General features: G+C 44.9%; 2 protein-coding genes across 23 annotated transcripts in view; one reads left to right on the top strand and one right to left on the bottom strand.

The window, feature by feature from the left end:
- The window catches only part of LOC307221729 (uncharacterized protein), a 68,699-nt gene that overhangs the window by 29,968 nt on the left and 12,878 nt on the right, over positions 1-25,853 (bottom strand). For 6 of the 21 annotated variants that reach the window (XR_013841448.1, XR_013841450.1, XR_013841452.1 and 3 more), the window contains 3 exons: positions 11,446-11,521; positions 3,683-3,753; positions 2,383-3,071 (listed from right to left, as the gene is read on the bottom strand). Coding sequence is in view for 7 of the 21 variants with exons in the window: in XM_079986520.1 (XP_079842646.1) it covers positions 11,489-11,521; positions 22,958-23,027 (103 nt within the window). In the remaining 14 variants the exon portion in view is untranslated. Of the gene's footprint in view, positions 1-2,382; positions 3,072-3,682; positions 3,754-8,381; positions 8,435-11,445; positions 11,522-12,567; positions 13,013-17,906; positions 18,123-20,328; positions 20,573-22,957; positions 23,028-25,853 lie in introns of those variants that run through there. The other 15 variants (XR_013841455.1, XM_079986518.1, XM_079986514.1 and 12 more) reach the window with 10 other exon arrangements.
- On the top strand, positions 1,445-25,260 carry ZNF683 (zinc finger protein 683). 2 transcript variants are annotated; one of them, XM_079986018.1, is made up of 8 exons: positions 1,445-2,038; positions 8,180-8,201; positions 12,987-13,185; positions 17,614-17,733; positions 18,395-18,647; positions 19,451-20,409; positions 21,616-21,744; positions 23,480-25,260. In XM_079986018.1, exons 3-8 carry the CDS (start codon positions 13,027-13,029, stop codon positions 23,990-23,992), a joined length of 2,133 nt encoding a protein of 710 aa, XP_079842144.1. In that variant the 5' UTR covers positions 1,445-2,038; positions 8,180-8,201; positions 12,987-13,026; the 3' UTR covers positions 23,993-25,260. The 2 variants fall into 2 exon arrangements, with proteins under 2 accessions (XP_079842144.1, XP_079842145.1); XM_079986019.1 differs by lacking the exons at positions 1,445-2,038; positions 8,180-8,201 and adding an exon at positions 9,624-10,126.

The raw sequence follows: 25,853 nt of genomic DNA, 5'->3' as shown, positions 1-25,853 counted from the left end.
TCCAGGAATTTGAAACCAGCTCTAGGATTCTATACATCAGCCCTTGACTTTCAGTCCTCTAGTAAATGGTTTGGCTTCCCTTGGGGACGGGGTTGGGGGCTCTTTTACTGATGTCATTCCCATGAATTCTCTCTTCCCTTAAAAAGATGCCCCAGTTCAAGCTGATCAATTGTTCTCTCCCTTCTCTCCCTCGTCCTCCCCTCAACAGTGCCACACTTTCTTTGTGGTGTTCCTCAACTCAGAGATCCTTAGATGATGTCTTGCTCACTTGTGGGTTTCCTGTGAGCCTCAGACAAAAAGCTTTACTCCAGAGATAAGTAGCAAGGCTCTTCTTCTAAGGTTTTGCATGCTAAAGGTATCTTCCAGCCTATCAATATTTTTGTGTGGGATTCAATTACTTTCCCAGCACATTCTGGTTGCGCCATTAAAGTGGGTTTCTGAAACAAATACACTTTCAGGTACAGAAAGCATTAGGAAAAGGCACTGGAAGGTGCAACAGTTGTTGGACAAGATGTTGTCTAATCTCTCCATGAACAAACCAGGCTGAATGTTCATTGAACAGGTTGTCTGGAAGCGACCTAACGGTGCAACAGAGCTCCGTGGGAATTACTCCAAGTTAAGTGTGTGTGGCATTTGTTGCCCATATCACATTTCACAAAAGTAGAGGAGATTCAAGGGGGAGAAAGGAAGCTTGCATGCCCTGTAATGCAGATGGGGCTGTGCATGTCCCTCTTTGGACCTGCAATAACCCAAGACTTTATTTCCAGTCATGGAATAAGAAGATGAAGATGTGAAAGTGAGATTGCCTTGCATTCGGATCTCCCCCCCCCCCTCTCCCACTTTTAGATTACTTTCTCCCCATCCCCTCTCCCTCTTTCCACAACAGCTCCCTGATCCTATAACCTTGATGCAAGTTTTATGCAAGCAAATCAGAATGAATTCTTAATAAACAGGTTGTCTGGAGGAGTCAAAGAGGGAGCCCGGTAGATCTCCACTGAGAGGGCATTCCATATTTAGGCACTACCACCAAACAGGACCTGGCTCTCTTACTCACCTAACCACACAGAGATAGAGCAGATGGCCTCCAGTGCTGACCTGAAGAGTCAGGCAAATCCACACAGGAGTAGACAGATGAATTAAAATTTCTCCCACACTGCTCCTTATGATCTTGGCTGCTCCATTCAAAGTGAACATAACAATATGGCTGGGGCAACAGCCTTTGGGAGTCTTGGATCTCCAACAAATATCCATAGACCATCCTTGGAGTCCGCTCTGTGTCTCAGGGTAAATTCTACCTGCCACCAAAATGTGACTACTTCATTTTGTGTCCACAAGCAGCAATCCCGTGCCCATCAAACCTAAATTGAGGATTAACCTAAGACTTAGTTTATCCCGGCAGAGTTTAACCACAGCTCTGTAAGTGACCAAGAGTAGATTGGATTCTTTAACAAGTTGGCTTGTGATACAATTACGCACACTGGAAGTGTAAAGATGTGGAACAGCATGGTGCTTGCTGTGAGTGAGATGCCCAGGGACGGTGGGCAGCTTTTTGTGTTTGAGGGGAGTGGAATTGGTCTTTTGCATTTTATTATCAGGGCAGGGTCCAAACCAGCCCCTGGAAGCTGTTTTCTTCCCAGGTGCTGAACTGAAGCTTAGGATGCAAATGTGAAGAAGAAGAAAAGAGTGCCCCCAAGTATGCAAGAATGTCTTTGGACCAGTGAATCATCAGGCGCAGCTGTGTCTCATCTGAGTGTCTGTGTCATACAGGGTAGCTTCCAACCTATCTTGAACCCTGGCACCTCTCTTCTTAGAAACTAAGCACCTCAGAGAATATTCTCTTCTTCCTCCTCCTCCTTGTGGTATAGTGGCTTTGACTTTCCTCTCAGCATATTGCAAGAGCCGAAGAATTAAGGACACTTCCTGTTGCTTCAGCTGAATCATTCAAAACGTGCCCAAAAGGAGATCAGAGTGGATTCCCTTTCATTCTCACAACCGGTTCTTGACTTGAGAGATTAAAGAAGCAGCAATCCAAACCCAGGTAGGCAATCTTTGGTCCTCCTGCCAACTCCATGGAGTCAAAGGGCTTTTCCATTCTGGTACCTACCTCACTCTTTTGGTGGGTCGTTTTGCAACATTCCTTTGCTCTGCGTTTATATCCAGGTATCCCATTAGAAATAGCCAGATAGCCCAGGGGCTGTAACAGCTGTGGTACAAGGGTACTTTGGCAAGCTATCATTTGGCAAAGGTATCACAAGCGCACTCTGCCATTTGTTTCGGCGGAATTTGAAGAGTCGTGGGGGCCTTGTAGGTGGCAATTTATTGCAGACCTGGTGCTGTGCACACATGCATGTTGTGTGCAGTGATCACACAATGATATCCTCTTCAAAATTCTGCCCTGGATTATTTTCCCATTTGACCCTGGTTGACGATTTCCATGGAAAATCGTAAAACATTGCCACAAAAACCTTGCATGCATGAGCAATTAGGGAGAAGGTCACATCATTTTGCATTTAAAAGTGAACCTGCCTAATTTGTGCTTTCAGAAACAGTATGCAACCCGTAACATAGCAGTGCTTCAAAACCCACACTTCTGCAAATTTTGCAATGCAGTTCTCCTGCCAAGTGTACAGAAATGTATACACTAGCACAAATAAAATTAGAAAATGCATTGTACTGTATTAGGAGGGAAAGCCTTGTGAAAATGTGTATATGTCAAAATTGCATATGGAAATAAGTTTATTAGGAGAAATTTGTACAAAAATCCTGGTGAAACTTCATGAAGGTTTTTTGTCTTGTTTTTTTAATGCAAATTGTTGTGAAAATGTGGAGAACTGCATTTAAGATTGGAAAAATGAGAAACTCAGAGAATCAGAACTGATATCTTTGCCCACCAGTATCCTATGACCAATATCTAGTCTACCATAAACTGCCGTGTGGAAGCAACTCAGATGTTATGGTGTGTCCTCCTCAAGAGTTGCTGAGACTTTTTGTTGTCCCCAAATACATAGGTGTCTTCTCCAAACAGTAGTGCCATGGGTAACTGAAATTGTTCAAACACCCCAATCGCAAAACTGTGAAAAGAAAGGAAATAGAAACAATTTTTAAAAGAGAAAAACTGCATGTAACAATAGAAAAATATGGAATTGAAAACCAGGAGCAAGGTGGGAGGGGAGGTAAAGGAGATGGAAACTGGACAATGGAAATAAAATGGGTGGGATAGTTCAGTTGTTTTAATTGCTCAGAAATAGATTGCCAACTGTTTCCCTGTGGCTTTATTAACAGCTTGATCTGCGGGCAATATTTTAAAAATAATGGGCTGTATGCAACCAATTTCTACTCAGAGTAGACCTTTTAAAATTATTGGACAGAAGTTAGCCATGTCCATTACTTTCAGTGGGTTTACTCTGAGTAGGATCCACCTTGGACACAACTCTCTTTTGTTTTGTAAATAAATACCAATCCATGGCAGATAAAAATACACATATTAAAGCAAGCATGGCAATAAAAAAATAAGTAAATAAGAAAGAAAGGGTACTTCCAAAGGGCAATTTATGATGGTCCGAGAACTGAGCAAGATGAACCAATGTCCTGACTCTGTATAAGACATATTCCTGGGTTCCTAGAACAAGGCTGGATGAGTTAAAAAGACACTCAAAACTTTTTAAAAAGTGATAACAGTCACCTGTGAAGACATGTTGGGAAATGATGGTACCTCGCACTAGGGCAATGGTGTAGTACTGGGGAAATTTCTTCCTGTTGGGAGAGCGGCACATTGCCACAGGTGAAAGCTCCGAACATCAAACAAAGACATATGAATAGAACAGAATGCACAACTTTTGCACAGAATGGAATGAAGCAAATCAGGCAAAAAATGGCCAGTATTGCAGACATAGCCCTTTCCATTCCACACTCTCTGAAGGCATAACATACACTTCAAGGCTGCATATATACACCATACATTTAAAGTGCACCCCCGTCTTTAACAATCCTGGGAGCTGCATCTTACTCCCCACTGTGCCACAATTCTCAGAACCCTTAACAAACTACAGTTTCCAGGATTCTTGGGGGAGGCGGTGCTTTAATTTTTTAATCCGTAACTGTTGGGGAGAGTGGCAATTTGCGCAAAAGGCTTAATCTTGCAAAATATTCTTTGTCACAATAAGCCCTCAGCAAAGGCAGGTGAAAATCACTGTTTTTATAGAATGAGAGAGCATCTGGAGCAACGAAGGAGCAAGCATCTGGGAGTAAGCCCCACTGAACGCATTGGGACTTTCTTCTGACTAGAAAGGTATAAGACTGTGGTATAAGAGGCAGGGGCTTATCTAGAGCCCCCAATGGAACAGCTGAAGGAGAATTTGAACCCAGCGCTGACTGATCCACACAACGCCATTATCAACTGGTGTCCAGCAACATTTGGAGGGGTGCAAGTCACCCACCCCTGACCTAAAAGCATTCCCTGTACTTCCCCCCACCCCAATTTCCCTAACGGAAATTGTTCCCTACACCCTCCAAGTTGCTATTAGTTCATGGTGTGAGGAGAACACAGGTAGCCAGAGAAATAAAGCAAACTAAACACAAATATATAAAGCAGAAAATATAGTTTTCTTAATGCTTTAATTGTTGGTGGGAATGCAGTATGGAATTTATCCACTGACATGGTAAGAGATATAAAAGAGTGTAAGTTCCCTCTTAACTTTACAGTATATCGCTAGACTTTTTGAGAAATGTAGTATCTGTAGTATTTCCTTTGGGATTAGTTTTGAATATATTGACATGTTAAAATTGAAACAGTGCTTACAAATATGAGACATCAAACCTTGTGAGATGTGGCTATCTGTATCTTTTCCTAGCAGAGAGAGAAGCAGTTGGGGAGGAGTTTTAGTGGACAAATCACCAGAGAGGAAAGATCAGGAAGCAGTAGGCCCACCCCAAAGCCTTTGCAGGGACAAACAGGGTTGAAAGGATCACATATTACCACCCCATACCATCATAAGCACAATTGTCATGAATGCACAATAAAAAGGACATCTGATGTGGGAGCTATCTTGTTCTGTAAATATTGTGGAGGTTCTAGGAATCTATAATGATCACACGAGTAATGATATTTCTGAAACTAGGAAGAAAATCTACCGCAACTACTGATATAAAATAATTCATTTGCTATACCATAAACATAATAGATAGGAAAAATCTCTCCCTCATCTCTGCTCCCTGTTACAATCAGTCTTAAGCCACCTTCCAAGAAAACGGGGATGGAATTCACTCAGGAGTCACTGTTCACCCTGCAGAATTTACATAGAAGTAGACCTACAACATAGTTCTCTTAATTTATTGTTTCCTGCACCGTTTTCCTCAATATCCCCAAACTGCAGCCACTTACCACTTAGATTTTCATTCGGTAAATGAAAAATACAGTGGGGAGGGGATAAATCTATTGATTTTTGCAGTTGGAGTGTTTTCTTGTCCCAGCCAGTTTTAGCCTCTTTAGGTGGAAAAATGCCCCATGTGGTTTTTCAAACAAATACCAACCCAGGGAAGCAGGCAAGTGTCCTTTTACTGACACGGCACAATGCACGTTGCTTTGTTTGGGGTCATCTTGCCACCCCAAGACATTTGAATTGGTATAGAGTAGAGCTTTTCCAGGTTGTATGGGGCCTTTTACAGGCTGGTCCAAAGGAGGTGGTAGAACCAATGGTAGCTCACTGTGACTTGTTTGCAAAGCATTTTGAGGATAAAATCACTCGCATCCACCAAGACATTGACTCTGCTGTTATAGCAGATGAATCTCATGGCATGTCCAGAGCACAGTCTAGTCCTGTTGTGTTGGATGAGCTCGAGGATATGGACATGGTGCTCAGATCGGCCAGGGCAACCACTTGCACTCTGGACCCTTGCCCCTCTTGGCTGATAAAAACCAGCAGGGAGGGAGCAGCTGGCTGGGCCAGGGAGGTGATCAATGCCTCTTTATGGGAGGGGATGGTCCCCATCTGTTTGAAGGAGGCAGTGGTAAAACCACTCCTTAAGAAACCTTCTCTGCATTCAGAAAACCTAACTACCAGCCAGTGGCTAATCTCCCTTTCCTAAGCAAGGTTCTAGAGCGAATGGTCACAGACCAGGTCCAGGCCCTTTTGGAAGGAACTGATTTTCTGGATCCATTTCAATCAGGATTTAGGCCTGGTTTTGGCAAAAAAATATATGCTTTGGTCAGCCTGTATGATGACCTCTGTCAAGAGAGAGACAAGGGAAACATGTCCCTGTTAATTCTCCCCGACCTCTCAGCAGCTTTCAATACCATTGACCATGGTATCCTTTGGGAGCGACTGTCCAAACTAGGGGTGGCTGGCATCACTTTGTGGTGGTTCCAGTCGTACTTGGATGGCTGTTTCCAGACGGTGTTGCTTGGGGAATGCGTTTCAACCCTGTGGAACCTTCAATGTGGGGTTCAACAGGACTCAATCCTATTCCCTATGTTGTTTAACATCTACATGAAACTGCTGGGTGGGGTTATCCAGAGGTTTGGAGTACATTGTCAGCAGTATGCTGATGACAGTCAGCTCTATTTCTCCTTTACATCTGCAGTTGAGGCAGTGGAAGTGCTGGACCAGTGTCTTGCCTCAGTAATGGACTGGATGAGAGACAACAAACTGAAACCCAATCCAGATAAGACTGAGGCACTGTTAGTGGCTGGTTCTCTAGACTGGATGGATGGGAGATCGCCTGCTCTTGATGGGGTTACACATCCTCTGAAGGAAGGAGGAGGTTTGTAGCTTGGGGGTACTCCTGGATCCTTTGCTGTCACTTGTGGTTCAGGTGGCCTCAGTGGCCCGGAGTGCCTTCCATCAGCTTTGGTTGGTGGCCCAGCTACACCCCTATCTGGACAGGGATAGTCTAACTACTGTCTATGCTCTAGTAACCTGAAGGTTAGATTACTGCAATGTGTTATACGTAGGGCTATCTCTGAAGACAGTTCAGAAACTTCAGCTAGGGCAGAATTCAGTGGCCAGGTTGCTCACTGGAACAAGACGGTTTGAGCATATTACCCCAATCCTGGTCCGACTGCACTGGCTACCAGTTAGTTTCCGGGCCCAATTCAAAGTGCTGGTTTTGACCTATAAAGTCTTAAATGGCTCAGAACCGATATCTCAAGGGCTGCCTCTTTCCATATGAACCTACCCAGACCGTGAGATCATCTTCTGAGACCCTCCTTCGTGTGCCTCCAGCTCGAGAGGTCTGGAGGGTGGCAACACGAGAACGGGCCTTCTCTACAGTGGCTGCCTGTCTGTGGAATGCTTTCCCCAGGGAAGTTTGCCTGGTGCCATCATCATACACCTTTAGGAGCCAGGCAAAAACGTTTCTTCTTAACCAGGCCTTTGGTTGATTTGATTGACATCCTATGCCCTTTTAAAATGTGGGTTTTGGGAGGGGGTTATTGGGTTGGTATTTTTATTTTGATTATGTATTTTGTGATTTTATATTTTGATTTTATTCTGTGAAGCACCCCGAGACCACCAGTTTCTCTCTGTTTCCCATTTTTTTCAATCTTAAATTCATTTCTGCAGCAATTTGCAAGAATGGGTTTTTTTAAGAAGAAAAAAACATCAGGAACATCTATCAGCATTTTATTGTTGATTTCTCTTTTTAAAAACCACATTTTTGTATGCAGTCTTGACTAATACACACATTCTGGCAAGCAATTTCCCCTAATATAATGCAGCTTTGAATGTTATTTCCACACATATATGCATTTTTATGTACAATTTCCCCCAGTTATATGGAATGTTGCACACATTGATTGGTTGGAGAACTACACCACAAGATTTGGAAAACAAAGAATTTCATTGGATAGCGGTTCTTTGGTTCGTGTACTTGTTTGAGAATGCAAATTAGGTAGTTTCTCATTAAAATGCAAACAAAGTAACATTTCTGCCCCATCCCTAATAGTATGCAAAGCTAGTCAAGTTAATTTGGCACCTCAGACAGGAAATCTCACAAAATAATAATTGTAATAATAGTCCATCAAACAGATAACAATTTGCTGCCCCTTTATAGCACCCACAAATCAGTTGCCTGAGAGGGCTGCCTCACTCTGTTTAACAGTAGGCCTAAAATGACTGAGACCATGTATGTGAGATGATTTTGAATGTTTGAAGTCTGCTAAACAGTATTATTTTTATTCTAGGAACATTTGAGGCACTGTCCTGGTGAGTAGTTACTTTCTCTGTTAAGCTTTTCCTCAGCACTTATCTCAACACTGCCCAGAAGCCTGCAAGCTACTGTCACACTTTTCTCCACCTCGTACCCCACCCCTCTGCCCCAATCTTTTACTGGAAATGTTACATATTTATTTAGTCCTCATCATGCTTTCTGTTGAATGCAAACCTTGCTGCTGCTGCTTAGCCATTTTCAACGAAAGTGCTGGAGGGTTGGCTGACTCCTGAGTAGTAAAAAAGAAACTACCTCAGACCTCTACTGACACCACAGATGGGGAGTGGGAAATGATGAGGACTCTCTTTTGTTGTTGTATAACATTTTAGGCATGAAAACACTTGACGGCCTCAGAGTTTGTAGATGTTCTTTGCTGTGGGGTTCTCTAGCAATTCCCACATCAAAAGAGCAATTCCTTCGAGGGTAGTTATACTATTCTGTCTCTTTCTCAGCACCCACAGAGAGACCAGTGATTTCTAGGTACTTCTGCACCAGGAATTAAACATATTGGTTATAGCAGGCATAGGCAAACTTGGCCCTCCAGATGTTTTGAGACTGCAATTCCCATCATCCCTGACCACTGGTCCTGTTAGCTAGGGATGATGGGAGTTGTAATCCCAAAACATCTGGAGAGCCAAGTTTGCCTATGCCTGGGTTATAGCGTCAAGCTAGGACAAGGGAGACCTGGGTGCAGATCTCTACCTAACCACAGAGCCTACCAGGTGGATCTTGGGCCAGTCACTCTTGCCACACCCTCAGCATACATTTAAATCAAATTTTAAAGCACACAGCTTCCTCCAAAACAATCCTGGGGACTGTAGTTTACCCCTCACAGAGCTACAATTCCCAGCACCCTTAACAAACAGCAGTACCCAAGGTTCTCTGGGGGACACTGTCTGCTTGAAAATGTTTGAACCTATCTCTCAACCCCAAGTGCCAGCAAATGTATACTAATCTTAATAATATAATGATGATGATGATGATGTTGGCCTGTGGGCACATTTGGAATTTCAAGTGGGCACTTTTCTCCCCCCTCCCTCAGATCAGTTTCCCACTCCACCCCAAACAGAGAGACAGAAAGAGAGAAAAGACCTGCCTAAAAACTTCACTCTCCCAAGGGATCTGGGTAAAAGTTGGATCCAGTAATCTGAGTTTTAAAAAGCACCTACCACCGATAGAGGAAATGGGAAACAGTGCATTCCAAGCAGTATCATGCCACTTTGAACAGTCACTGCTTCCCCTATATAATCCCGGGAAGACTAGTTTGTTAAAGCTGCTGAGAGTTGTTTTGTTGTTGTTTAGTCGTTTAGTCGTGTCCGAGTTGTTAGGAGGCCTCTATTCTCATCACAGAGCTACAATTCTCAGAGATTTAACAATCAATTCCTCCTCCTGCGGATCTCTAAAAATGCTAAGCATATTTACTACTGTTAGAAAATATAGCCATGACCAGTAGCTCCGAGCAAGCTTTGGTTGGTCAGGAAGCTTTAATTTCATCTTGATTTTCATTCAAACTGAAAACGTTTCATTCTTGGATGAGTTGGCTGATGGGCAATGCTAATTTCCACCAAGTGGGTCAGACAAAACCTCAACAGGCCACCTCCTGGTTCATGCCGGGGTCAGGGCATCCCTCCTGCTGAGGCTGCTGCCGTTAACATTATCTTAGCCTTCTAAGTAGAGGGGCTACCAAATCCTCCATCTGGACCCGCTTTTTCTGCTGGGCGAAACAGGAACCATCTCCAGCTAATCCCCTGTAATCCTCTGCCACGTGATATCCTTGCAAAGTGTGTTTGCAAAAACATACTGTCAGAATCATCTGCTGGTGGTGGTCCTGGGAAGTGATGGGAATGGAATGGTGAGAGCGGGAGGCCAGGCAGGGCCACCATGGACTCCCTGCAGCCACACCAGAAAAAGGCAATTCAAAGTAAGTGCACATTTTTCATCTCTGTCTTGGGAGGTAGGAGGTGTGCATGTTTAGCAATCTGCACACTCCCACTGTAAATGAGGACCAAAGCAACCCAGTGGACAACACTTTACCTCCACTTTCATAGAACAGCAGAGCTGATATGCCAGCTTAGCTTGTAACTCACACTGTCCTGGGGCAAACCGCAGTCTCTCTGCCTCAGTCCTCCAATCTGTGAAATGGGAATTGTTAGATGGCCTGCCCTTCTCACAGAGCTTTTGTCAGAATGGATGAGATTCAGCTACACTCTGCTTCCTAGTAATAGTAGGGCTATAGAAATGGAAGTCCTTGTGTAAGAAATGAACTGAAAACAAAATCCAGTTTTGTAATAAATGAACTGGTTAACAAATTTTTGTTGTTGTACTATGGGGAAAACTGCTACTTTTATCACTAGGGAACTGCAAGCATGCCTCTAAGCACATGCTAAACTAGATGTAAAGTTAAGATTGCCAAGTGACCCAAATAAATAAATAAATGACATGGACTGCTCCTGTTCCTTTAAAAGTAACCCTGAGGAAGAAAAATCAGCAGAATAAGCTTTTCAGGGCATGGCAATAAATATAACCACCTGCTAATAGCAGTAGACCAGTTTGTTAGAGGCATAAGAACAGGAGTTGGTTAAAAAAAGTTACTAAACAAAAAAAATCCTTGCAGAAGGGGTATAATTGTAGTCTGCCTCTAGGATAGGATAAGATTCCCCCCTCTTTTTTGTTACTGGTTTATGAATTGAAACAGTGTTTATCAAACTGCGGACCAGGGAGCATCAGTGGGCCTGGGCCTCAGCACTGGAGCCTGTCCAGTGGTTTGTCACTCAGCCACCCTGCCCCAAATTACACCAGCAGCAGGAGCTCCCCACATGTGTACAGTAGTAGGAGTGGGAACTGGGTGTTGTACACACTGTACCTTTAAACAAAGCCAGCCCCAGACATTTTGGCACCTGAGGTGGACCCCAAAATGGCACAGTGTCCTCCACTGTACAGTACCTGAAATCAGCAGGCTGGCCTAGGGGGTGCTGAGCCGGCTGTGGAGTAGCCAAAACTCTGTCCCCTCCAGCACCTCATTGCCAGAGTCCACAGACACCAGCATCTGCCACCTGAGGCAGCTGCCTTGCTCTGCCTAAATAATAGCGCCGGCCCAGCCCTAGTTTCCAAAACTGCTCATGCTACCGGTCCAAAATCATGAATGAGAGCAAGATTTAATTAGATAAAGCAGCAGTTCTTGGGTTGCATTTATCACAACAGTACAGAAGTGCACCTGCAGTTAGGATGGACGCAACTTACCTGTTCATATGCTCTTCCTATGTAAACACGGGGGATCAGTAGCTCAGCGCCACTTGGACAGATATACCTTCAGAACCTGCAAAAGGCAGAGCAAGCAACAGATATCCATTTGTGAAGGTGGGTCACTCCCAGCCGACCTGCTGACTTAGGAAATTCATCCTGATTTTGCTTGCACAGAGGAAGAGTTTGGATTTGATATCTCGCTTTATCACTACCCGAAGGAGTCTCAAAGCGGCTAACATTCTCCTTTCCCTTCCTCCCTCAAAACAAACACTCTGTGGGGTGAGTGGGGCTAATAGACTTCAGAGAAGTGTGACTACCCCAAGGTCACCCAGCAGCTGCATGTGGAGGAGCAGAGACGTGAACCCGGTTCACCAGATTACGAGTCTACCGCTCTTAACCACTACACCACACTGGTGTAGGGTTGCAGGGAGAATAGACAATGCTGGCCACTTATTTAGCATTTGTTCCGACTTGTTCACGATGTGACATCAAGCAAATGTTACCCCACACTTTCCAGTGCATTTACTCATCACTTTTCTGGTCACGAAAAGCTCCAATTGGAAGTCGGGGTGGGTGGGGAGAGCAGGTTTATTGCACAAGAGCACCAAAGCAACTTTAATTGCACTACCTGAATTTGCTGGTGTGTGACTGAATCCCACCAGAAAACAGTGACAGCCTGGAAGTGCCCACAGACAATAAATATGAACAAACTGTTTTCCGCTTCTCTTGTTCCCTTTATTTCTACCTCTGAAATTCCAAATTAGCTATAAAAATATGCACTGATGTTATTTTCATTTCCTATGGGCTTTTATTTTATGTTTTTACTTAAAAAACACTTTAAATAACAAATAATTTGAGAAAGGGGTGAGATATTAGTGGGCAGCAGTGCTTCCCCCCAAAAAAAATGTTTAGGGAGACTCTCATTTTCCTACTCATATTGAACTACTGCCCCTCAATGAGACCAAACTTAGATTCACAAAATGTTTAGGTGTATGTGTACCCCTGCGTCCCCCCAGAAAAAAAAAAAACACTGGTGGGCAGAATGTGCAGAAGCATAGTTAGGGATTGGTGAAACTGCCCTCCCCAGGGTGCAAGCCCAGGGGGAGCCACAAAAATCACCTCTCAGGCATTGGAGTCCTCCTGAACCTGCAGCCACCTTGCCAGCACCTGCTTTGCCTGAATAGGGAATCTGCCAGGATTTCCAGCTGCTGCTGCTGCTGCTGCTGCTGATGATGATGATGATGATGATGGAAAGGGGTCTTTGGAGCATCTTCCAGGCAGAGAGCAGCATGGGTGTCCCCATCTAGCCCCAAGGAGGCTCGTTCCTCCTGTCCAGACAACCTTGTCTGCTTCTCAGATTCTTTTTGGGGGACAGGAGTTTCTCCAGTACAGCTTCTTGCCAAGGGTACAAGGGACCCTAGGCACGCCTCTGGGAATATGTGATTCCAGGAATTGTCACAGATCCCCCTGGTACCTAGACTTAGCTATGTATTCCTGTGAAACAAACAAACAAATAAAACCCTTCACTCTTGTGCCAGGTTCTTTTCCCCATCCCGTGGTTGGATTGAGAGGAGAAGGATGAAGGAAGAGACCAGCATTCCATGGAGAGGGGAGGGTTTTGAGGATCAATGTACCTACATTGTGAAGGACCAGCTGTACGAACCACACGCCAACCTTCCCCAAGCACAAGCCTCTTTGCCCCGAAACCTGGCCTTCCAGCGCAACAGCAACAATGAGGTAATGCCAGTGGCCAGCCCAGCAGGGCGGACCTTTCATTGTATGGTCTCCCGGACTGATTTGCACCCCTTCCTCTGTCCGTACACCCCAAGCGACACGGGATGGGGACGGAATTTGATTCAGTTCGCAAACCTTCCTAATTCCAAAACAATCTGCTAACTAAAATGCAGCCATCCTTTGCAATGCACACTTTTTCACACTGTGCAAGGGCAGTTCTCCTGCCAAATAATGTATGCAAAAATGCAAATACCAGAGTAGGGGTTCCCAAACGGTGTTCCATGGATGACTGCTTCATTCAGGTAGTTCCACGGCATCTTTGTAAAAGTACAATGAGAAATCATACAGCACCCCTACAATTGCTACAACAGGCAGAAAGATCATTAAGTGGCCTGCCTAGACCCTCAGGGATTTTCAGGTTGTCTGTGGGGTAGGGGAGAGAGAAGTATAGGAACCAGTGTACAAAGTTAAAATGCTGATTAGTGAAAACAGCATCCAAAAACGCATCATATTAAGGGAGCTTGTTTTGCAAAAATGTGTGTATTGTGTGTATTGTGAAAAATTGCATATAAAATGCATATAAGAGGGGAAACTCACACAAAAAATGCTGATGAATTTTCACAATAACTTTTTTAAATACACACACACATCACAAACTGATGTGGAAATTTGGAGAACTGAACTTATACAAATGAGCAACTGAGAGAAATCATAACTGACATATTCACCCATCCTTGCAAGAGACAAAGCAATCCCTCCTCATTCTCTTCCAGCTACATCCCGGCCTCCCTCCCGCCCACCTACCTGGCCAGCTTCGACCTGACCACCCTCTGTGACCTGGTCTGCACCACTGCCAGCCTCTACCATTTCCCCAGCCCCAGCCCTGAATGGGTACAGACTGTGGCAGGTCTTCACAGGACTGGCAGAAGAACCGTGTCTGAAAATCCCTTCGCCTAGGTTTCCGAATCTTTAGCAGGTGCTCCTTGCACAGTTGTCATCTTTTTCTGACTATGACTGCTGGAAAGGAAAGAGGGCTCCAAGCGTTGTGGAATTGACTGTAGGCATATGAGATGCAGAGTTAACAGCCTCTCTGCACACCCAGCTTCCTCTCGCCAAAGTATGTGAGAGGGGAAGGGTGGTGTAGTATTTAAGGAGGGAACACAAGTGGGTTCCTCACCCGCAGCTTGAGCCCAGCTTTGCATGCTAGCAGCATATCAGGCAGTGTGAGTCTCACTTCAGTCTGCATGCTCCAGGCAAGCTACCCCTTTGGGAGAGCCAGAGCTCAGTAGCAGAGCAAGTGCATTGCATGCAGAAGGTCCCAGGTCCACTCCCTGACATCTCCTGGTTGGCTGGCATCCACCTCTCTCAGGAGACAATGGAGGAATGTGCCTTTGGGGGTGAAGTCAAACAGGAGTTACAGCTCCTGCAGTGGCTGTAAAGACTGATACGGGAGAGAGATGTTTTTTGCAACTGGGGTAGATGAAGGCGTTCGGTTGTGCTGATGAAGGTGCACCATTGTGTTTCTTCTTTCTGTGCTCCTCCCTGTCTGAAGCCCTGGAGAGCTGCTGCCAGTCAGTGTAGACAACACCAAGTTAGATGGACAAATGGTCTATGTATAAGGTGCCTTTTGTGATGGCCTGGGACTCAGGCTCGGACTCGAAACCAGAGGTAACTCAGTCTGCACCAGATACTTTGCCTCAGGCATTATCTGAACCAAGTCTGGGGCCTGAACCTGAGGAGTCCCAGTCTGCACAGGTTCCCCTGCAACAAGCACCAGCTGGGCCGAGTCAGAGGCCTGAGCCTGCTCTGGCTCCAGATGCGGGGATTACCTCGTTGCCTTCAGCTGGGCCATCACTTATAGCTGCTCCACTACCAGTTTGGTCAGGGGAGCTGAGGCGGCCCCTGGGTCTAGTAACCCACCGACATCTCCCGAGCTGCAGAGACTAAGGTCTGAGAGAAGGAGAGACCTGAGTACTCGCAGGAGGAGTGCTCGCCTTTGGGTGAAACAGGGAGGTGAGTCGCCGGGGGATCAGGACCGGCCGCTACCCCAACAAAGATAAAAGGCTGTCGGACCCCGCCCCAGGTTGCGGAAGCAACATTGCTGTATACTAGATCCTGCCTGAGATCCTGTACCTGTCCTTGCCTGGTTTCCTGCCTCGTGTCCTGCCTCGGCCCTGTCGGACTGACTCCCAGTGGAACCTTTGGATTCTGGACCAGTCCTGGACTGCGTTTCACGGGTTACACCCGGGCCCAGCACACCTTTTTCTTTCTTTCATATTACCACACTTTTCCATTTACACCAGGGGTGCGCAACTTACCTGTTAATCACCTGACATTGCAATGATCTTGGGTGACCCATTTTCCCCTGCCCACGTGGTTTAAAATCCAACCACACAGGCCAAGACACAGCACAGCTTGTCATTGGTGCTTGCAATAACCTATATTCTTGCAAGCACTGGTAATTATGAAGGTGGTGATTTTATTGCTATGCTTTCAAATGCACTGGGGGTTTTTTGCAAGCACTATCAGATTTATATGCCTGTGTTTTCCTCCTTATTAGAAGGAGCTTCAAATGGTTTTTAAATGGTTGCAAAGGTGTTCTGGGGATTGGGGAGAGGTGTGCTGGTGACAACACAGGACACTGGCCAACTGGCCTCCTCCAAAGCCTGCTTTTCCTGATCCATGCATGCCAACAATTTGTCAAATGGGGTTTTCATAAATCACCTCCCACAATTCCCCACTGTATTTGTGGATACAGTAGACTGCTTCTTTTTACTGAAGGTTGTGAGGGCTCCTCAGAGCTCTGCAGGTATTACACCTGTCTTGAACCTGAATTCAGGTGCCCAGCCAGGAAGGCATGGAAATCTTTTTCAGGATTTTGTCTTGCCTTCCCTGCATACTTGCTGCTCTTTGTGATGCTGCGGTTTGCTGATTTAAAAAAAACCCCTCACAAGAGCAGCCTTGGCCAACCAGCACATGCAGTCTAGAGCTGATGGGAGTTGTAGTCCAAAACATTTAGAGGGCACCCTGTCAGCGAAGGCTGGGCAAAAGGAAACATGGAGCCCTCCCTGTCCCCACCCCTGCCAAGGCTGCAATGCAGAGGCGTGTGTTTTCCCGCCTGTGATTCTTAAAACCGACCAACCCCAACCGCATTGTCTCCAAACACAGAGAAAAGGCATTTGGCTATGTTCACAACCTTAAGAAGCCACTAGGGGGAAGCAGAAGCTGGAGAAAAAAGAGGGCAGGTTTTATATTGGTTAAGCAATCTATACATAGGGTAATACATGGATTTTTAGAATCCATACATGGTGCAAATTTATTTTTTGAAGTGGCTTAACTGGCAGTCCCTCTTCCCAGGGAATCGTAGCTCTGGGAAGGAATAGGAGTTTCCTAACATCTCTAAGCACCCTTAAGAGACTACAGTTCCCTAGAGGTTGTTGTTTTTTTGAGAAGCCATTATTGTTAAAAGTTGTATGGTACTGCTTTAAATGTACAGTGCAGATGGGACCTATAGCGTAGATGTGCTGTGGAAAGGAAGTGGGATTAGAAGTAGGCATGCAGAACAAAACCCTACATTATAATGAGTTGGCTTATTGTCAACGCTGATTGGCAGTGGCTCTCTGTAGTTTCAACACAAGGGTCATTCCCCAGCTCTACCTGGGGAGAGCAGGGGTGCTTTACCACTTAGCCATGACCCCTCCAACAGCTTTGCTTCTTCTGTCTCGGTTGGGTCAGGAAGGTTGACGAAAAGAGAGCCAGCATGGTGCAGTGGTTACAGTGATGGCACAGGACCTGGGAGACCAGTACAATCAATTGTACAAGGGAACTTTCAAACTGCTAGGTTGGCAGGAACTGGGATAGAGCAACGGGAGCTCACCCCATCGCGGGCAAGCCCAAGAGGCTCAGTGGTTTAGACCACAGCACCACCCATGTCCCATGCAGAGTAGATACTTGCGTCCCAGTGCAAGTAGATAAATAGGTACCGCTGCGGTGGGAAGGTAAACAGTGTTTCTGTGTGCTCCGTCATGGTGTTCCGTTGCGCCAGAAGTGGTTTAGTCATGCTGGGCACATGACTTGGAAAGCTGTCTGTGGACAAACGCTGGCTTCCTTGGCCTGAAAGTGAGATGAACGCCGCAACCCCAGAGTCGCCTTTGACTGGACTTAACAGTCCAGGGGTCCTTTACCTTTACCTTTCTTACAAGGGAACTCTTCTTCCACCATGCAGAGGTGTTAATAGATTTAGGTTTCTGGAGCATTACATTACAAGTCTAAAATATTATGTTCCTGGTTTCTCTTTGTGCGCTCATGTGCATGAGTCTCTCCTGCCATAAAATATGTGTTTATAAAATCAGCCAAATATTAGCAGGTACAAATGAAGGACATGAAGACTCAGGCCTAACTTGAACTGACATAGTTTTGGTGCTTCTGTAGGTAATAGCTGTGATCAGCAGAGAGTATATCCCGCAAGGAACACGCTTTGGGCCGCTGGTTGGCAAGATCTACACCAGAGAGAATATCCCTAAAAACAAGGTTCAGAAGCACTACTGGAGGGTGAGTAACAGCTGCAAAAGACACAATGGCCCCTTTTGGCCAGATAAAATCTACAATGTATTTTTAAAAGTTATTTGTTTGTCTGTTTGCTACGTATCTGGACACTTAAGATATTGTAACCCAATTTTGATCAAGGAGATCAAGGAGCAGCCCCTTTCTATACTCGGATGGGCAACACTTTGGTTAGGAAGAAGCAAAACATCACAAAATGGGGAGTAAGCTTCTGAGTTCTCTTCATTAAGCTGCTTGGTGAAAAGCAGGGGTGTGGGGAGAAAGAGAAAAGCTGGCTTGATGTTTAAGCCACAGAAGTTTGCTTTTAATCAGTCGTAAGATGGAGTCTAGGAGGAGACGGCAGCCTTAAATGGATGAGGCTCAAGGAAGTATTAAGACTGTTGGGAGAGAGGAACACATAATAATTGGTCCCCCATTAAAATATATGTATGCCAGCAATTACCCAGCAGTGGCGTAGCGTGGGTTGTCAGCATCCGGGGCAAGGCAAGTAATATGCGCCCCCTAACCCATGGATTTGTGCCCCCTAACCCGTGGATTTGCGCCCCCTAACCCTAACACCCAGATGTTGCGCCTGGTGCGGCCGTCCCCCCTGCACCCCCCACGCTACGCCACTGTTACCCAGATCTTCTTTCTCTTTCCCCTCCTCCAGGTTCTCTCTGCAAAAGGAGAGCTCTACCACATCCTTGACGTGAATGACCCCAACTGCAGTAACTGGATGTGCTATGTGAATCCGGCTCCCACCCACCCAGCCCAGAACTTAATGGCTTGTCAGTGCAACCTGGAGATCTATTTCTATACCATAACACCCATCTTGGCTGGAGCTGAACTTTTGGTTTGGTACATGCATGGCGTACCTAGAGAATTCCAAAGCTTGCTCTCAGGGGAGCTGGCAACTAAACCAGGTGAGGGCACTGTAGGTGGTGAACACCACACTTGTCAATAGTTTGAACAGCAACAATTCAGGCAAGGGCCATTTTGTTCCAGGACCAGCAGCATAAACACATACATCTCTTCCTACTCTCCATCACCCAGCTACATATGCTGAGATGGAAAAAGTTCATTTTTGAGAAATAAACTCAGATATAGCGACGACAGAGGAGAAAATCAATTTTATGTGCATTTTTAATTTGCAATTCTCAGTATGTCAGCTGAAATGCAGCTTTCCTTTGAAATGTGCACTTCTCTGAATTTTGTAATGCACTTTTCCCCAGCCAAGTAATGTGTACAAAAGTGCATATACTAGGGTAAAGTGTGCATAAAAAATACATATGTTAGGGGAAAGAACATGCAAAATGCATTCTATTAGGATAAATTGCTTTGCAAAAATGTGTGCCTTTGGAAAAATTGCAAACAAAAATGTCTGAGGAACTGGAACCAAAATGCTGATGGATTTTCAAAAGGACTTTTTATATTGCAATCTGATGTGGCAATGTGAAGCACTGGATTTAAGATTGGGGAAACTATTAATCCATCTTTATTCAGAACTAGTTTGTCTCATAGAATCTGAAAAGAGGTTTTAAAAATATATATTTGACATTCTTCATTTCTTTCCTTTTTTAAAAAAAGAGGTGATGATTGTGGAAGATATATTTAAAGTTTGTCAGATTTTTTTTGTTACTGTTGTATTTCATTTCTCTAAGTAAAAATAAATACGTTTCAAGATAAAGAGCAACAATTAAAGGTAGATTTGCTTCTTACTTTGCAGAGTATCTAATCTCAAGGGATTTCCTGGTGCAGCCCTTCCCTGAGAAAGTCAGTAGACCACCACAGAATGCCTCCAAAGATGACCAAAAATGCACAGCTATTTACACAAAGATAGACAAGGATGAGGAAGAGATAATTGATGTTGAAGAGCTAGAACAAGACATGCTGCCAAGGAAGACAGCAGAAAACCAAAAAGTGGATTCAAAGGCACAGACCCCTGGGAGCATGCAAGAACAGGCCACAGAGCTTAACTTTCCCCACAATGCATCCAAGGAAGAAGTTACTTCTGAGAAGCCTGGTCTTCCAAGCCAAAGACACACGGGCCCAGAGAGACAATATGGCCCCAGTTGCTACCCATACAACGCAACTACCTCGCTCTGGAAGGAAATTCCGCTCCATCTCAGTAACCCGTCTTCCTCCTGCTCAGAGTGCCAGCCAAGGAGCAACCTACCCCAGGCTTATCACTATGCCTGCAACACCTCAGCTGCCCACCACCCCACATCTCTACTGGCCCCTCAGACCTTCTCATTTCCATTTGAATTGCCGCTAACAGGTCCTAGAGAAATCACATCCCTAAAGTTGTCTTCCCTGGGGAAAAGGCGACCTCCCTCTCCAGGGATGTCTCAAGCTGTCTTCCCTCCCATCTTGCCACATGGAAAACAAGTGGACCAGAAACCACCAAATCATTTCTCTTCCCTCCACACCAGAATCTTCTCATTTCTGGACTCTGACCAAGGGCACCCTGCCATTTCAAGTGGCTCCGTAGTTCAGCAGCTGAAAACTCCCTCCCAGCTTGCCTGCCAGGATGAGACCATCAACCTCAGTACGCCAAAGACCAACCCACCAGATTCCCAGGAAAGCAGCAAGTCTGCGACGTACCCTCTGGGGAAGAAGAATGGCAAAATCAAATACGAGTGCCATATCTGCTCCAAGAGCTTTGGGCAGCTTTCTAATCTCAAGGTACATCTGGACATCCAGCTGAGAACAAATTCCTACCAATTATCCTCCCCAACCAGAATTGTCTAATCCTCTCTCCACACCCTACATGATGGCCTAGATCTGTTTCCTGAAGGTCTGGGCATGGTGACTAAATAGCATTTGCAAACAGCTGGCAAATACCAGTTTGTACCCAGCTGCGCACCCACCCTAGACACTTGCTCAACCCACGTGCAGTTGCAGTCTAGGTGTCTGTACCTGTGTTAACACTGGACTTTACATTGTGACACTGTGTTTGACTATGGCTGCAGAATTTTATTTTGGGGTCAGAATTATGAGATGGGGTTGCAGACATAGCTCAGTAATATGCTAGGGGTGTGGGTGTAGTAAGGGTTCACTCAGGTGTGTGCTCAGTATACCCAGTGCCAGATTTACGTATAAGTTAAACAAGCTATAGCTTAGGGCCCCACTCTCTTGGGGGCCCCCCAAAAAATTAAAGGGAAAAAACCTGGATGTACATTTCTAAAATATAAGATAAAAAACAAATAAAATTATGTTCAAATGGCTTTAGATACCTATTAGGCCCATTTAATTACCATATAGCATATATTCAACACAAAAAACAGTGACAATGTTGTTGACAAAGGACAACTGGACATATAAAGGGCCCCATTAACTTCAGTAGCTTAGGGCCTCATCAAACTTAAATCCGGCCCTGAGTATACCTTACTGAATTTCACATTGTAATTAGATTCTCTGTTAGTGGAGACCAGCTTGGTAGATGGGTTTTGGCTGAAAAAAGGAAGGGAACTTCAAAATGGTGCGGAATAATAGCATTTTCTTTATTTGCACTCCTTCCTGATGCACTGGGAGTGGCATACCCTTCATTGCAGGTGGAGATTCTTTGTCTTCAAGTTTGCTCTTCTTTTGGGGGAAGACACATAACTCAGTCGCAGGGGATCTGCCCTGTTTGCGCACGATCCCAGGTTCAAATCCAAGGCATTGCTAGGTAGGGCTGGGAATGTTCCCTGCCTAAAACCCTGGCCAGCCGCTGCCTGTCAGCTAGATGTGCCATTGGTCCAATTCAGTATTAAAGCAGCTTCCTCTGTTCCAAACCACAACTGAACCCTTTTGTTCCCTTCTCTATGTCTCTCTTTCTTAAAGACACCCTTTTAGGCACCCCTTTTTCCATCCCTTCCAAGCTCACACTGAACTGTCCTCCTCCTACAGGTCCACCTGAGAGTGCACAGTGGCGAGAAGCCTTTTCAGTGCCAGGTCTGCAAAAAACGTTTCACCCAGCTGGCTCACCTGCAGAAACACCATCTGGTGCACACAGGCGAGAAGCCACACAAGTGCCTGGTAGGTGGCACTTTCTTTCCTCATTAAAAGGCCAGGAGACCATTTGGCCCCTTGGAGATATGTGTGTATGGAAAGCATTTGGGGCTTTGGGGGGGGGGAATGGTGTTTAAGGAGGAAAGTCATAGTGATATAAAATTATACATGGAGTGGGGAGGGAGAAGTTTTTTCTCCTTCTCCCGATAAGTCAATATGAATTTGTCCAAACCATAAGGCTGGAAATATGGAGTGGGAAGCTGTTGTCTGGTCCCTCAATACTGGAAACACACTTGGTAGATTCTAGGGCCAGGGCCTGGGATAGTGTCTGTCCAGCTGGTTCACTTTCACACAGGCCATCAAATCATACTTAATTTTATCATTAGCTTATTAGGCATATTAATATTTCAGTATCTAAGTGTAAGAAATGCATGCCAAATCTTTCTTCAAATTTCAGACCTCCTTAATTCTTTTATCATATGTGATTGTTGTATTTGTGTGTTGCATTTTAATTTGATTTACTGTATCCATGGTTTTTTTAAAAAGTTCTATATTTGTACACGGCTTTGGTTGCATAACAGTGCAGCAGGAAATAAAAGTCTCAGCAGGCAATAGAAACCTACAAATTATCATGCAATTCACCAGTGATTCATTGGGGCCACACTGAATTTGTAAGCAATTAGGATTAGAAACCAAAAGGAGAAAGCTTCTAATTAAAGTCATGTGGGTCTTATTTCTTCGTATGACCACAAGGAAAGGCACTGCTGAATTACACTATACTCAGAGCTTGGAAACTTTAAAAAGAAACTACCGGTAGTTCAAAATCAACATGTCCAAAAGAGAACATCCATGAACATCCCTTTACAAAACAAACCAGTTCAATTCAAGTCAAGTTGATCCAAATAATCCTTGCTCATTTTTTCCCTGCATTCAGAATGTTATAAGTCACTGCATTGAAGTATAAAATACAGTGGTACCTCTGGTTAAGAACTTAATTCGTTCTGGAGGTCCATTCTTAACCTGAAACTGTTCTTAACATGAGGTACTACTTTAGCTAATGGGGCCTCTTGCTGCTGCCACACTGCCGCCACGCGATTTTTGTTTACATCCTGAAGTAAAGTTCTTAACCTGAGGAACTACTTTCAGGTTAGCGGAGTCTGTAACCTGAAGCATCTGTAACCTGAAGCGTTTGTACCACTGTATGCTTAAGAAGACTAAGGGAACATCAAAATATACATACAGTAGAATGTAGATGGTTTAATCTCCTTTTCCCAATGATTATGATCTTTACGTTTAAAGGCCCAAAGAGTCTAACGAGAGAGAGGGGGAAACCACATGTAAGAGAATAAACTTGAAGATGAACTAGAAATCATTCATAGTTCTAGCCAAAACTGAAATTCAGTTCACCTGGCATGTGGGCAGTACTTTCAGGTATAGTTCAGAGATTTCTGAACTACCAGTAATTCTGTGGGCATAATTAAACCAAACTAGTTCATTCTGAGCCCTGGCTCTATTAAGCGCTATGAGGAAATTACCGTTTTTAATTCCACTTCCAGCTGATTGTTGGAAAGCAGCACCTCAGTGATGCTAAAGAGCTCCTAGCAGGCTGCTCTTCTGAAGTTTGACAAGTAAAGGAGCAAGCTCAAGGCTTAATATGAACCGCATCGTTCTGGAAATTAAGCACAGATGAGCCAGTCTAGGGCTTTCTCCTTCCCATAGTGCACCAGTGCCTGGGCTAACAAGAAACCAATCTCTCCCCTAGGTCTGCCCCAAACGCTTCAGCAGTACCAGCAACCTCAAAACCCATCTCCGCCTGCACTCTGGGATCAAGGCTTATGCATGCTGCCTATGCCACAGCCGTTTCACCCAGCACATCCACCTCAAACTCCACCAGCGCCTCCACGATCACCAGCGCCTACACCACTGCCCCCGCTGCCGCAAGACCTACATCCACTGTGTTAGCCTGGAGGTGCACCGGCGGGGGTATTGCCCGCTTAACCCGTGTGCCAACTGCTCGCCTGCCCAGCTCTGCCATTTCAACGACATGATTGACCGCTTTGACTTCAGCCCGCATGCCGACCAGCTGGAGGAGGGAGAGCCTGATCCTGTCAGGGCTGCTGTGCTAGTGGAGGCCATCATCCTGAGGGAAATGGGGGCAGCTGGTCAGCACAACGCCCTCTGCTCACCAAGCCCCCACAGGCAGTTTGCGTTCTTCCCAGCGATGAGCTACACCCTTTGTTTTAAGGGAGAGTCTTTGCCGACACAACCAGCCTAAATGTTGGGGTCACGGCTGCCCCGCCAGTCTGTGACTAAGAGGCAGGATGGAAGCCCGCTGACTGCGTACATGCCATATACAGTGGTACCTCGGGTTACGAACTTAATTCGTTCCGGAGGTCCGTTCTTATCCGGAAACTGTTCTTAACCTGAGGTGCACTTTGCTAATGGGGCGTCCTGCTGCGCACGCATCCCAGGGCTAAGTTTGCAACCAGGAGACCTACTTCCAGGTTAGCAGAGCTCGTAACCCGAAGCGTTCACAAGGAGGACGGTTCGTAACCAGAGGTATTACTGTACGTATTTAACACACATTTAAAGCACATGACTTGACTTCCCCCAAAGAATTCTGGGAATTGTAGTTTGTTTTTTTAAAGGGCACTGGGCATGGCAACTCTGTAAAGGGTAAACTACTGTTTCCAGGGTTCTTTAGTGAAAATGTGTTTTAAATGTATTGTGTCTACGTAGCCACTAACTCTGAAAATAACTCCCAAGAGGCGTGCCTTGAACCAGCCTTGGTGGTTCTTGTTAGTGATGATGCCATTGAAACCCTTTTTTCTTTTCCCAGGCCTTTTACGTGTTTGGGGTTTTAAATGTTGCCGTTTCACCTTATTGTATCGCTCAGCTGTGTCTTGTTTTATTTCAGTTTTTATTATTTCCATGTTTTATTGCTTATAAATTGTGATTATTCTCCTATTGTATGCTACTCTGAGAGTCTCTGCTGAAAAGTGGGCTATAAATAGCCCAAATAAATGAAAGAATTGAGCTGATCCAAGACATTTTGCCCCACCCACAACTGGCATGCACCTCCTCCCTGGCTCCCCAGGAGGAAACCATTTGTGCTGGGAAATGGTCCCGACCCCTGAATTAGAGGATATACAAGCCTAGGACTTTAACCCACACTTCTAAAAATGCTTTAATTTCTCATGGCCTTCTGGTATTGAGGCATGGGTAGCGTGGCACAAGGAGATTATGCCTTGCTTTATAGGAAAAGTTCTGACTTTTTTAACTGCTAATTTTTTTTGTTATTTAGGCAAGTCTACACAGATACGTAAGGTCAGCGTGTATTTTAACATGCAGTTTTATTTTATAATGCATGTTTTTAACTGTTGGTTTTATTGATATTTTGATTTTTGTTTGTTTCTTTAGGTTAGCTTCATTTTAACTTTGGACTTTTATTGATAATTTTAATGTATATTTTATGTAAACTGCCTGTAGGTTTATACAATAAAGAAGCTTCTAAAGTCTGTTAAATAAATACACATATAGATGACTAATCCTCCACACCTGCCCCCTGGTGTTGAGAAGTATCCAAGAGTCAAAATAAATGCAAAATAAAATAAATCCATGATTGCACCTCTCAACTGCTTTTAAAACAGCCACGGTGAGACAGGGAGGCAAACTGGATCAGCAGCATTTGTGGAGGGGTGTGTGAAATTCAGCCCTCATTCTACTTGCTCTGTTTTTCATTAAACTGTTTCCCCTCTTCTCTCAGCCCTGCTTTGCTTAACATCCAGCCAGATTAAGTCTTCTGGAAAATGCAACTCATTGTTCTGTAACACTTTGGCTAGTCCTAAATTGTTGCCTGACCATGAGTGAATTTTAGATTCTTTCCCCCTGCCCACCCCATAGACTAACACAGCTTCCTTTGCTTTTGTGTGTCCTCTTCAGAAAGGACTCTTACTAGTACTACCCCCACACACTTCCCCCTCTGAAAATATCTGTCACCAAACAAGCTCTAATTTTCAAAAAAAAATCCTGTATGTTCACATCCATGTCATGCATTTAAAAAACTCATGTATCACTTTAACAGTCATGGCATCCCCCCTGCAAAAAATCCTGGGAACTGTAGTTTAAGGATGCTG

Source organism: Podarcis cretensis, assembly GCF_951804945.1.
Source record: "Podarcis cretensis genome assembly, chromosome: 8".
Classification (NCBI taxonomy): Eukaryota; Metazoa; Chordata; class Lepidosauria; order Squamata; family Lacertidae; genus Podarcis; species Podarcis cretensis.
The sequence above is the reverse complement of the archived record's forward strand: the minus strand, read 5'-3'. Positions and strand labels throughout refer to the sequence as shown.